The sequence below is a fragment of the Vombatus ursinus genome, unplaced genomic scaffold, assembly GCF_900497805.2.
Source record: "Vombatus ursinus unplaced genomic scaffold, bare-nosed wombat genome assembly UNPS02014821.1, whole genome shotgun sequence".
Lineage (NCBI taxonomy): Eukaryota > Metazoa > Chordata > Mammalia > Diprotodontia > Vombatidae > Vombatus > Vombatus ursinus.
The window spans coordinates 15,644,238-15,657,432 of NW_020954599.1; the positions used below are offsets into that span (position 1 = coordinate 15,644,238).

General features: G+C 37.6%; 1 protein-coding gene across 1 annotated transcript in view; it reads left to right on the plus strand.

Annotated features, from left to right (window-relative positions):
• SEC24B (SEC24 homolog B, COPII coat complex component) overlaps positions 1–13,195 on the plus strand; it is a 92,344-nt gene that overhangs the window by 25,333 nt on the left and 53,816 nt on the right. The window contains exon 3 of the mRNA XM_027837383.1: positions 9,188–9,355. Coding sequence (XP_027693184.1) covers positions 9,188–9,355 — 168 coding nt within the window. The remainder of the gene's footprint in view (positions 1–9,187; positions 9,356–13,195) is intronic.

Consider the following 13,195-nt stretch of genomic DNA (forward strand, 5'->3'; position numbering starts at 1 on the left):
AGATAGATAGATAGATAGATAGATAGATAGATAGATAGATAGATAGAGGGCACAGGGCAAGTGGAAGATGAAGGGGTCATATCTGGAGAACAAAATTAAGTGGGTGAGAGAGGATTATACTGGGAGAAGGAGAAAAGGAGAGGTGGAATGGGGTAAATTATCTCACATAAAACAGACAAGAAAAGACGTTTACAGTGGAGAGGAAACGGGAAGGTGAGAGGGAATGAGTGAATCTTTTTCTCGTTGAATTTGGCTTAAGAAGGGAAAAACATACACACTCAATTGGGTATGGAAACATATCTTACCCTACAGGAAAATAGGGGAGGAAGGGGACAAGAGAGCAGGGGAATGATAGAGGGGAGTGTGGATTGGGGGAGGGGTAATCAGAAGCCAACACTTCTAAGGAGGGACAGGGTCAAAAGAGAGAATAGAATAAATGGGGCGGGATAGGATTATGGGAAATATACTTAGTTTTTCACAATATGGCTACTATGGAAGTGTTTTACATGACTACACATGTATAACCTGTATCAAATTGCTTGCCTTCTCCATGAGGGTGGATGGGGAGGAAGGAAGGGAGAAAATTTGGAACCCAAAGTTTTAAAAACAAATGTAAAAAAAAAATTTGTTTTCACATGTGACTGGGAAATAAGATATATAGGAAATGAAGTATAGAAATCTATCCTGCCCTACGGGAAAATTGAAGGAGAAGGGGATAAGAGAAGGAGGGGCAGAGATAGAAGGGAGGGCAGATTAGGGGAAGGGCTATTCAGAATGCATGCCATCTTGGGGTTGGGGGAGGGACAAGATGGGGAGAAAATTTGGAACTGGAAATCTTGTGGAAGTGAATGTTGAAAACTAAAAAATTAATTTTAAAAAAAAAGAAAATGTTTGAGCAGCTGAGTAATGTAGTACAGTCTATGCCAGGAAGATTGATTACTTTGATAGTTTTGTAAAAACATATATATGAGGGAGGGAAAACACTGGAGGCAGGCACAATCAGTAATCAACCACAGTAGTCCAAGTAAATGGTAAGGAGAGGGCAGGTAACCTAGAGAGAAAGTGAGACATGAGAGAATGTGGAAATAGAATTGTTAGGATTTGACAACTGATAGGACATGGGGAGTGAGGACGATGGAAGACTGAAAAATGACTCTGGTTTGCAACAGGAGTAATTGGGGGGGGGCTAGGCAGTGAGGTTAAGTGACTTGCCCAGGGTCACACAACTAGTGAGTGTTAATGTGTCTGAGGCCAGATTTGAACTCAGGTCCTCCCGAATCCAGGGCCAGTGCTCTATCCACTGCGCCACTTAGCTGCCCCCAGAATGGGGTAATTTAAAGATAACTTTGTTCTCTTAACAGAAAACAGAAGTTTTGAAAGAAGAACAGTAGTTAGTAGGGAAAGTAATGGGACATCTAAATAGGCAGCTGGAGATGTAGGACTTAGGAGTTAAGATAAGAGAGTGGGCTTTTTGGGGAGTCCTTTGCCTAGAGGTGGTAGTTGAACCTCTTAGAGCAGATGCAATCACAAAAGGAGAGTATAGAAAGAATTGATTACTTATGACTTTGCTATTTCTTCCAAGGGTGCCAATTTTTCATCCAGTTACCCATGCTCAAAACGTCAGTCTTATCTTTGTTCTTTATCTCTCTCCCACTGTAGGCAATAGGAGACAACTTCCACAGTGTCTTGATAATCCATACCTTCCTTTCCATTTCTACTTCTACCACTAGTATAGGCCCACCTGACTGCTTCTACCTATCCATTTTTTAAGGGCCATCTCAAATTTTAATAATAACACTGGCTAATACCTTTAGTGCTTTAAGGATTACAAAATGCTACATATATATTTGTGTGTATGTGTATCTTTAATATCGCTTAAGCTTGTGTGTGTGTCTGTGTGTATAAAATAATTCTTCAGTGAAACCTTCTGAAATCTCCATCCCCAGACCTAAGAAGTAATCTTTCATCTCAGAACTTATAGTTATTTTGTCCTTTTCTTATGGTGCAGTGGATAGAGAGTTCGACCTGCATTCAGGAAAACCTAAGTTCAAATCCAGCCTCCAACACTTAACCTGGGCAAGTCATTTAACCTGTGTCTGCCTCAGTTTTCTCAACTGTAAAATGGAGATCACAATGAGAATAATATTAGCACCTACCTCCCAAAGTTGTTTTGAGGATAAAAGAGTTGTAAAGTGCTTCTTTTATTAATATTTTGCATCATCATTGCTGTTTATTAACTAGGCGTTTGGGAGTAGGGGGCATATTTGCATGTGTTATAAACTTCCTTGTCAAACCATAAGCCTCTGAAAGGCAAGCTTCCCACACCACCAGCTCTTGGTTCCTAGAAATTTTGCCTCTAAGTCTTTCCATTTCACAAACTTAACTGATTATCTAATCAGCCTGAAGCGTCTCAGCCCCTGAGCATTCTTGGTTCCCTGAATTTCAGAGATTTGCTCTCCTTAAGGCCTAATAAACCTTCCCTCTTCTCCTTGGTGTGTCTGCTTTTTACATCTCTCTTTCCCTTCTTACCTCGGCAGCTGTACAAGTCTGGGTCACAAGAATGCCTTTTCTAGGCCTGATTTACAAGGGAGAGTAGGCATAGAGTGACCCAGTAGAGTGAAATTGACCTGAAAGTCCAGCCTCTGACACGTACTGCCTGTGTGACCCTCAGGCTGCTTACCCTCCTTGTGTTCCAGCTCAATCTCTAAGACTGCGATTGTACACCAGGTGCTGGCAGATCTGTAGTGATAGAGGGAGCTTCCTCATTGAGAGTTCCAGCACCAATGACATTACAGGTTCCATCTAAAAAGAATGTGTGAGAAAAAGCCAGAAATTATACATCATCAGAATTGATATGCCGGTTTAAGAGAATAAGAAATGTGAATAAAAGAAACCTTATTGTTGTTGAGTCATTTTCAGTCATGTCTGACTCTGTGACCCCATTTGGGGTTTTTTTGGCAAAGATACCAGGGTGGTTTGCCATTTTCTTCTCCAGCTCATTTGACAGATGAGGAAACTGAGGCAAATGGGGTTACGTGACATGCCCAGGGGGTTAAGTGACAGCCAGTGTCTGAGGCCAGATTTGAACTCAGGAAGATGAGTTAGTCTCAGGGTCTATAATATAACCTTGGGTCTGTAATGATTCTCTTCCAGTCATGGTTTTTGCTTCTTTTTGGACCCCACTTCGAGAATTGTATTTCATCCTTGTCATCTTCATAAGCTGACATTTGTATAAGCCTTTATGGCATGGTTCTATACCTGGGTTCATGAGTTTTCAAAAAATATTTTTTTAACTGTAGTTCAGTATCATTGGATTCCTTTGTAATCTTATGTGATATTTAGACATTTAAAAAACCTCAGAAATGATCTATAGGCTTTACAGGCTGCCAAAGGGATCCTTGACACAAAAAGTTAAGAATCTCCATATTGTAGTTTGCAAAACACTTCTCTCTCTCTCTCTCTCTCTCTCTCTCTCTCTCTCTCTCTCTCTCCCTCTCTCTCCCTCCCTCCCTCCCTCTCCCTCTCTCTCTCTCTCTCCTTTTTTTTTTTAAACAAAGGAAACCAGTTATGTTGAAAAGAAGTTTCCAAAATATTTTTAAAACATTCTCCGACTCCAGGTTAAGAACTCATGTGTGTAAACTTCCTCATTTTACAGAGAAAGAAACAAAAGAGGAAGTGAGTTGTACATAGTCACAGATGAAGGTGTGAGTGGCAGAGTTAAGGTTCAGACTCAGATTTCTTGACTTGCAGTCCTGGATTCTACAGTGCCATCTGTTTTTCTTGCCAGTCAGTCGTGGGCCCCTCAGGGTAGGACATCGCTAGAGCCTGCTTCCCAAACCCCAAGAAGGTTCAAGCTTCTGCTGCGACTGTGTTCCTTCCCCTCCCTCACCTCTTTTTCAAAGTATGAAAAGTCCAAGTGCAAAACATTTTTCATATATTATCTCACTTGCTCCTAGAGTGCTCCTAAAGCTGACTTTGGGATTTGTTTACCACGCTGTCTGCGACAGGTTTTGGAGTAAGTTTTTGTTTATTTGCCCTTTTTCTGTAATCCTAGGCTCATCCTCAATTATTTGAAGCCCCAATTACAGTTAATACATAATGGGTTCTTAGTGCCCTCCCCATAGTAAACTTAAATCAGGGATGGGGAACCTGCGACCTTAAGGCCATGTGTAGCCTTAGCTAAGTAATTATCTTCTTTCCGTTGCCCCAGGTAGAAAAGGAGATAGTATATAAAAAAAGAAAGTTCATCAGGTCCACCAAAAAAATGGGAATAAAATATCTTTTTTGGAAGAGGCTTTCCTTCATAGTAGGTTCTTAGTAAATAATTATTGTCTAAATAATGGAGGCAATTTCCCACCCCCCGTAAAAAGTTACAAATGATGGTTAAGTTCTTTGATGCTACTAAAACGAGGTATTGGATTTCTGGTCTATTGTGAAATAGATTTTTGTAGGCTGGTTTTGGAACCATATACATATACATATACATATACATATACACAAAACATATCTGAGGGCAATAATTCCAGTATGCTGGGGGGGGGGGTGGGCATTGTTTTTCCCTTTTTTTATATCTCTAGCACTTGGTACACAGCAGGAGCTTAATAAATGCTAGTTAACTTACTTTGTCAGTAAGCTGTTTATATCGTCCAAGAATTTGCAGATTTCCAGATATGGTTTGTGTCCTAGAACGGCAGAAGTTCTGGTGTATAGTGACAAATCTTACAACGTGTGCTATTACACATGCTATGTCTTTAGAGCTCTTAACTAACAGAGCCCTTTTCATTTGAAGCTTTTACATTGGGATAGCATTCCCTTTGAGAAGGGAGGTTTGTGCAAGAGAGAAAAGCTCCTGCACTCATTCCAAAGGATAGCCCTTGCTTAGTCAGTTACCTTTACCTTAAGACTTGGTAAGTTGTCAGTGGTTTGCTCTGTGCCCCTCTAACCATGGAACCCACCTTGTTGGCTCTCTGTCTTAGTAGTTTGAGGAAGGGGAAGAGAAGTAAAGCTGGTAGGTGAGTTTCTTCCGAAAATTGCATTTATTGCACCAGTAGGCTCCAAACTTTTTTTGATCCTGAACACCTACTAGGAAAAAAAAAAACCCAGGAGTCATGTAACCCAAAGTGAGTACTGTTTGACCCTCAACTCCATAGGGAGCTGCTTCCATCAAAGGAGTACTGTGATTAGCCTTGCACTTTAGGAAAATCACTCTAACAGGAGTGTATTGGAGAGGGAAGAGACTTTGAAGGAAGGGTGGCTCAGGAGGCTGTGGGAATAGCCTCAGTGATGAGGGCCTGAACTATGATGTGTGAGTTGAGAGAAGGACAGATTTTTTAAAAGTTGTTTCTACCTCCATAGCAAGCTTATCAAATGACTGGATATGTGGGGTTAGGGAGAGTGAGGATTGGGGAGGACACAGATTGTGAGCCTGGGCGATTAGGAAGGATATGGTGCCCTCTACGATTTGGAGGAGGGGTATGGGCAAAGGTCATGAATGTAGTGACATCTGCAGTGCAAATGGAAATCCTTTCTTGCTTGTTCATCTTGTGTGACTCACTCATCAAAAAATGAAAAGGAGGGGTGATCTGTCACTCGCCGAGTACAGCCCAAGTAGAGATCCAGGTGTGGGGACACTGGGTGAGGTGGGAAATTGTGCTTGTGTAGCTTCATGTTAGATTATAACCACTCCCTTCGTGGGGGGGTAGGGAGAAGTATTGGAAACACAGGCTCCTAGAAGGGTAGAAGGTGACCCATCTTCCTATCCCCTTGGAATCATTCCGTAAGCCCTTACTTTGGAGACCATTGTATTAGGGGACCAATTAATATTCTGAATTTTTTAATATGATGATTTCTTCAGTAGTCTGAGCTGAAAGTACACTTAGGATTGTAGAATTTAGATATCTTTAACAGTTACCTAGTCTCCAGTGCCTCATTTGTAGATGTAGAAATTGAAGACATTCCCAAGGGCACCGAGATAAGATAGATAAATGAGAATGGGGGGAGGGAGGGATTGATAGATAAAAAGATGAAAGAGATTGAGAGCAATGAATGTTTTCAAATCGCACTGGCTTTGTAATCATAGCATGTTTGTCTTTCAAGGCCTAGCTTAATCTGTTTTTCTAGTATGTTAGAAAAGTGTAGCAAGTTAAACAATTGATAAGAATTTACTCTTGTCTTACTCTTTATGTCTCCTGCACAAAATTGAATCGTGATGACTAAAAGATTTTTCTTTATGCAGGCAGTTTATAGGCAGGTAGAGTCCACATTTATCTATTTGAGGGAGTTTTTCATTCACATAACCTGTTACAGTGATAAAACAATAAGCTCTTGTAGTAAAGTTTATAAGTTATAATAGATGAATGGTGGCTTTTGGTTTTATTTACAGTATTTAACCCTCAAAAGCAAAATAAACCCATCCATTTCTTTTGATGAAATGAAATGTTGTACTCAATGTTGGATTTGTTCTTTGTGAGTTTGGGAAGGAATTCTTTTTATTCAGTGAACAGAAGCTTCAAACAGGACAATGGATTCTCTCACTTTCTTCAGGAGCCCTGCAGACAGTTACAGAGTATCCAATAAGATGTCTGTCTTACAGGTTTTCTTGTCACCTGTGGCATATCACACCAAATAGAATGCTAAGCTGTAAACCCTGGACTTTGTCATAAAAGTGGGAATTCCATGTTATCTGTCCTTTCTTCCTTTTTCAGCCTTTCTTGCTTTTATTGTTTGATTTCTATTGGTGGAGAGCAATTCTGCAAATAAAGTAACTAGGTAGCTAAACTGTGATAGTTGTTTGTGAGAGTTTTTAATGTGTGTGAGAGAGAAACAGACAGACCTAACAGCACAAAAGAGGATTCAGGTTCCAGTGTCATTGCAGTACTAATAAAATTAAAATCTCATCAACTTGGACCATGAGAGGAAAATCTTATATTTTTTTAAAGTTAGACATGGTGATCATAGACTCTTTCAAACAGACAACCTACCTATTGGTTTTGAGCTTCTTTGGAGAAACTTACATGAAAAATCTGCCCTTTCCCTTAAAATGCCATTGTGTAGAGTTGGCTCTAAGAGCTTGGAAAGCAATATCATTTTAAGTATTTCTATGAGTGTGTAATAGCTTAAAACTGCACTAAGATTTTTGGAGACTCACTACATTAAAATTAGAAGTACTGGCATGAATATATCAGTTCTTACTATTCATGCTGGTATGAATATACATAACTGTGACCCATGTGAATACTGAAATTACTTTTCATCAGTGCTGTGCTGAAAGTTGATGTCAAGCAGGGTATAATATGGGGAAACATTTGCATCTAAATTGTTTTCCAATATTTTAATAAATGTTGATCCTAGAGTGGTAAGCTACAGTATTTCCTGTTGATATCAGAGTTTTCCAAATGCTTAAATTTGCAGATAATAATCTATTAATTGTATGAAACTCTGGAACATCACCACTTCCTCAGAAATCTAAATTAATGTGAAAGAAATTAGCTCTACTACCCACTCTTTTTTTAAAAAAGCAGATAAAAAAGTTAGACTATGATATATAGCTGATGAGGAAGCCTTTGGGAGACTGCTTGGTGGAGTGGAAAGAGTCTAGGGAATCCAAGTTTCCATCCATGTTTTCTTGTGCGACTTCACTTAACCTCCGAGGGACTTTGTTTCATTATCTGTTAAACGAGGCGGTTGGAATGGAGGGTGTCTAAGGTCCTTTCCAGTTCTAGACACATATGTTAGGTACTATAGATGGAAAATTATCTTGACCCAGAATTGAGAACAAGAAGAAAATCTACCCAGACCATATTTGAGATGTCATGCAGCTCTTTGGGTAATTCTAAGCTTTAACTTAAGTGTTCTCATTTTGATGCTATGTGATTACAGTTTATGGGACATCATGATCTTAGAATTAAAAATTTAACTCAAAGAACAATTGGACAGATGACAGAAATGAGACAGGCTGTACTGTGCTACCCAGGGTATCTTGTGTAAAGATATTTACCAGGGCCCTGTATTGATTAAAGGCAGGGGAGACCACTAGAGAGGATAACTTGGATGGATAGTATACTGGATAATAAGGAAAGGAAGGGCTCCAGGGCATTGTGTGGGTCGTCTAGGAGCACTTTCTTTCAACATTTTATTAAATCATTTTATCAAATTTATCATTAAATCATTAACATTTCATTAAGTATGGCAGTGTATACAGACTATTCAAACACTTCCTATAACAATTGATTTTCTTTGAGAGAATTTTAACCAACCTGTAGTTTGGGAAAGAAGGTGTAGGGAAAGGAGTTTCTTTTTAACCACATGAAAAACTTAAATGGTTTTGTTTGTGACTTTTCTGGTAGTGTTATTTAATAATAATAAAAAAAAAACCTGAGGCACCTAATTTAACTGTATTACATTTTTGTTTGGTCTCCCTAATTATGTTTTATAAAATTCTCTCTCATTCAGATTTATTCATATGCTTGATATTGAGCAATCTCATCTATCCAAAATAAATTTCCTTTAAACCTTTAAAAACCTTTAAAAAGTTCTCTACCCAGCACAGCTGTTACACGGTCTGTGTGCTTGACTTAAAAAGTGTTGGTGCCACTTTGGAATTCTCCTGTGACACTTGGGTGTGTAGGAGCAGCAAACAAGTAAAACAGCCAAAAGTAAGAATTGACAGCTTAGCTGAGTTTAAAAAAAAAAAAAAAAAACAGAAATGTCAAAAACCTAGGGTTACTTAGTGGAGAGTCAAACAACTCCATACCACTAATTTCTAAGGTTTCAGTACATAACACCCTAATTAGTGTTTGCATTGATGGCTTGAATTAACAGTAAAAGATTAAATGCTCTCTATTTTGTTTCTAAAGGCAAGAAAGTGTATAAATATTAGATTGTTGGCTCCTGGAGGGCAGACCTGTCTTTTGCCTCTTTTTGTATCCCCAACCTTAGCATAGTGCCTTGCACATAGTAGGTACCTAATAAATTGTATTGATTGACTAAATATATTAGGGAGATTTTCATTTAAAAGAGAATCATATTAGTACTTAAGGGTTTTAACCTTCGTTTAATCTGGAAACTATACCTACTAGGATGCTTGCTAGATGAATTATCCTGTTAGTACAGTGAGTAATAACTAAACAAAATTTAATAAATCTAATATGGTATTGTAAGTAAAGTACTTTGCCCTCTTCGGTTACAGGTTCTTCATCCTGTGCTGAAAAGCAAAACATTCAGCTTCTCAAGACCAGCCCAGCGCCACCCACAGTCTCATCAGGGAGCATTTCAGCAAGGACACAGCCTCCTGCAGACCGGGCAACTGAACCTGTGGCCTCAGGGACACAGCCTCCAGAACTCTTACTACAGGAAGGTATTGGAGAAAATGAATAGAGATGTTCAAATCTCAGAGCACGCTTTCCTTTTTTGTTGTTGTTGTCGTCGTTGTTGTTTTCCTAAAAATTAATTTTTTTATCACCATAATTTTCCTCAGTATTTCTTTCCCATCCCCTCCCAGAGGGCCATCCTATGTAAAGTATTTTTTATGCCAGAAAAAGAGAAGGGAAACTACCTTGTAAACACATCAAAAAAGTCTTAACATAATTTGCATTATACAGTACTTTTAGACCTTCTACCTCTGCAAAATCAAACTCATTGTCTTTATGTTGAAGTACAGAGCAGCCAAAGTTTCCTTGTCTGTCTGAGGTTCTTCAGAGCCCTAGATAGATAAGGAAATTACTGATTATTTCTGTGCAAGTTTTTTTTAAATCATTGTTCATTGTGAAATTATAGCTAATAGGGAGATAATACATTGAATAATCTTTTTTTCTAATATTTGTCAAACCCACAGTTGTTATTCCACAAATTGACTGGCATTTATGCAGGCTCTATATTTTGATACCCACAGTTTTCAGGGATACAGCAACTAACTGCAGTATACTTTTGACCCAAAATTACCCCACTTTGCCCCTTTCCTTGACAGATTTCCCATCTATTTTCTGTCCTGCTAAAACTCCTAAATCATGAAGGCTTTTTAGACCAATGGACTGTTTTTCATTTTGACTGATTTTTAAAAACTCTTTTACCTACAGTTTGTATTTTTTACATTGTCAGCATAGATGTGGCAGATATTCTATTTGGTAGCAATTGCCAAACTTCAGAATGACTGCTTGCATTTATCAAAAAGCTCTGAATTAGGGCATCAATAATCTTGTGACTAATCTTACTACTCTCCATCTCTTCAAGGGTTTTTTGTTTTGTTTTATATGGTCAGCAGAAACATTTCTTTCCCTTACAAAGACTGCTAATTTCTTTATTCCATTTTACAGATAAATCACTTAGGTAACAAAGAATGTCCACTGTTACCCGCTAAGTCACTGAATATTCTGGGAATGGAATTTACAATTCCATTCATGAATTTCTACCTCCAGAGATAGAGCATGATGTCATAGATCATACTTCTCATGGACGGTTGCAAGTTAGAGTATTTTGCAGCAGTGCTTAAATGATGCTTTTAACTGATGCTTCCTGCTCTACCTCTGTTTCTTTGATGTCCTGTTATTTACAGACTCCATAGCCTTACCTAATATAACTCCTGCCTATGTCTTTCCTTGTTGATCCCAACTTTATGGTATAAGTGCCTCTGCATTCATATAAGCTTTTCCCCATGTTTAGAATGCCCTCCCTCCTCTTCTCTGCTTCACAGAATCCTTTTGCTTGGATTCAGACTTGGATCAGGTACCCCCCTACTCTAGGAACCTCTTTCTCCACCAAGTTGTTAATGCTCAGAGCATTCTCCCATTTTCTCTGTACTTTTCATGTTGTTTTTCTCTCCCACACTGATAGAGTGTAAGCTTCTTGACAGGAAAGATTGGTTTTATTGGTCTTTGTATCCCTAAGGTCTTACACATATTAGATGCTTAATAAATGTTTGTTAAATTGACTTTCTTCTACACCCGTTATTTTTCTTCCTATTGTAAATAAGAAGGAATCTTGAAAGAGAGAAGGAATTTAAAAACCCCTAGAAAATGTCTTTGACTTCACTTGATTAATCTGCTTGTATCGTTATTTAGGGAAAAAAGATGATTTTTGAGGCCTTTAGATTCCTACTTCTCCTGTTTCCTTTCCTTAAATAAAGACTTCCTTAGAATATAGCTGCAGCCGCTTGGCTTCACAAAACTAGTCAGTCTTTCTGACATTAAAGGCCCTAATCAAGATTTGTTACCCTATTAGCAGAAATCCTAATTTTTTTTTGTAGTACATTTTACCTTAAACTTGGTTGTGCTTCAGGACCCGATAGTTTTTACGGTATTAGAGGGAATCCAGGAGAAATCTCTGAACTACAAAAGAAAGACACCAACTCAGAAGTCAACTTTTGAAATCTTGGTTTAAAAAAAAAAAAACACTCTTTCTGACCATAGATTTTCCTGCACGCCATATACATTAAATGCCAGCCTAACAGTGCTGGGGCCTATAATATGTATTCACTTATTGAAGCAGTTAATCATCTCCTTGTGAAATTCTTAAAATGTTACATATTCTTGCATTTTAAGTAATTCCATGCAATTAAAATAGTCTTCCTGGAAGAGCAAAAGTGGAGTAAGATGAAAAGTCAGCCTCCTTTTCAGTCATGAAGAAGGGAAGGAAACCTATCGATCTACTTTTTGATCTCCGAAGCATTTTATAGACCACCCCTGTTTATGGAAGGGAAAACAGATGGTGTTACCTAACACGTGGAAACTGGACTCTCTTAAAATGCACTAAATTGACAACCATATTATTATCTAATGTAAGAGAGCGATTAAGATAAAATCTTAAACATATCATTTGCTTGCCCTTGAGTTTTTGATTTGATATTTTCAATCATTAATAAATACAAATAAATGTACATTCTGTACCTCTAGGGAAAGAGACTATAGGCTGTGTTTTCTGTACTCTGTGACACTTTTTATTCCCTGTTTATTTCATTAGCGTACCAGTAGCTGTTTGAATATGTCATTTTAATATCATCTCTTTGGGTTTACTTGGGTGAAATGGACATAGTGCTCTTCACACCTGAAGAGTACCGACAGTTAAATATAGTTTTGTTCATGACCAGTCATGTTGGAGAGTAATTTTCACTAAGTTAGCCTCACTAGTGCATTATTTGCAGTATTTTAACCTAAAACAATACTTAAGCAACTTTATTCCACAATGCTTTAGTTTCCTGATTGTCAGTGGGAAAAGAGATTATGTTAAGTGTGAATTAGATATTTTAAGTTCCTAGAAAAGCTACTTTATCATTTTAAAAGTCTCTGTTTCAGCATTTTGACCAGTACTGATTTATTGTTAAGGTTTCTTGAGATTCTTTTAGCCAAGTAGGGCATTGTAAGTATCTTTCAGCTGTCTTTGTATTCTTTTTACCAGATTTTTTTACTATACTGGGTACAACTTCTAAATCTAACTTACTTTCATTCATTACTTCTCTTATCTTTTAAATTGCCTCCACAGTCAACTAGAGTATCTACTTTGTGAGTTATCTATGGCCAATTTCCATTCTAGTTTGGCTTCCCAACCCAACACATACTAAAGCTCCCACACAGTATGTTTAGGGAAGGTTAACTCATTTTAATGTTAGCTTGAGCAAAATTATTTATTAAGTTGGCTGAAAAAGGGCATCATGCAGTGCATTCCACTTTCAGATATAAATACTTTTTGGATTATCTACACCACTGGTTCTGCTTAATTAGTAAAGTAAATTGCTAAATGTAAATATAAATAAATGTAAGGTGCTAACACCTTAAAGGGACATACTGAAATATATGTATCAGTTATACTACAAAGTATATACTACTCAGTATATAGAAATCTAACATGTAAAACAGATTCCATAATGATTTTTTTGCATTACAAAAAGATTCCTTTGATGAATTAAATGTTAATTTACAAAAATTTGATTATCCTAGAACTTTCCTTGGAATAATTCTATTACATAAATTTATGTAATATGTAGTATGATTACTTTAGTTAAAAAAAAGTTCTTCCCATTTTTTTCCTTTTATATCATATCCAACTTTCTGTACCCCAGTGACACTGGTAGAGTTCTTCATACATACAAGGGCATTGTCTAGTGGTGCTAATTATCTTTTTTTTCCTAAAGACTACTGGATGATAATGGAACAGTTTATAAAGGAACAGAACATATGCAGTTCAGCTATGAGAAAGGATTAGCTTT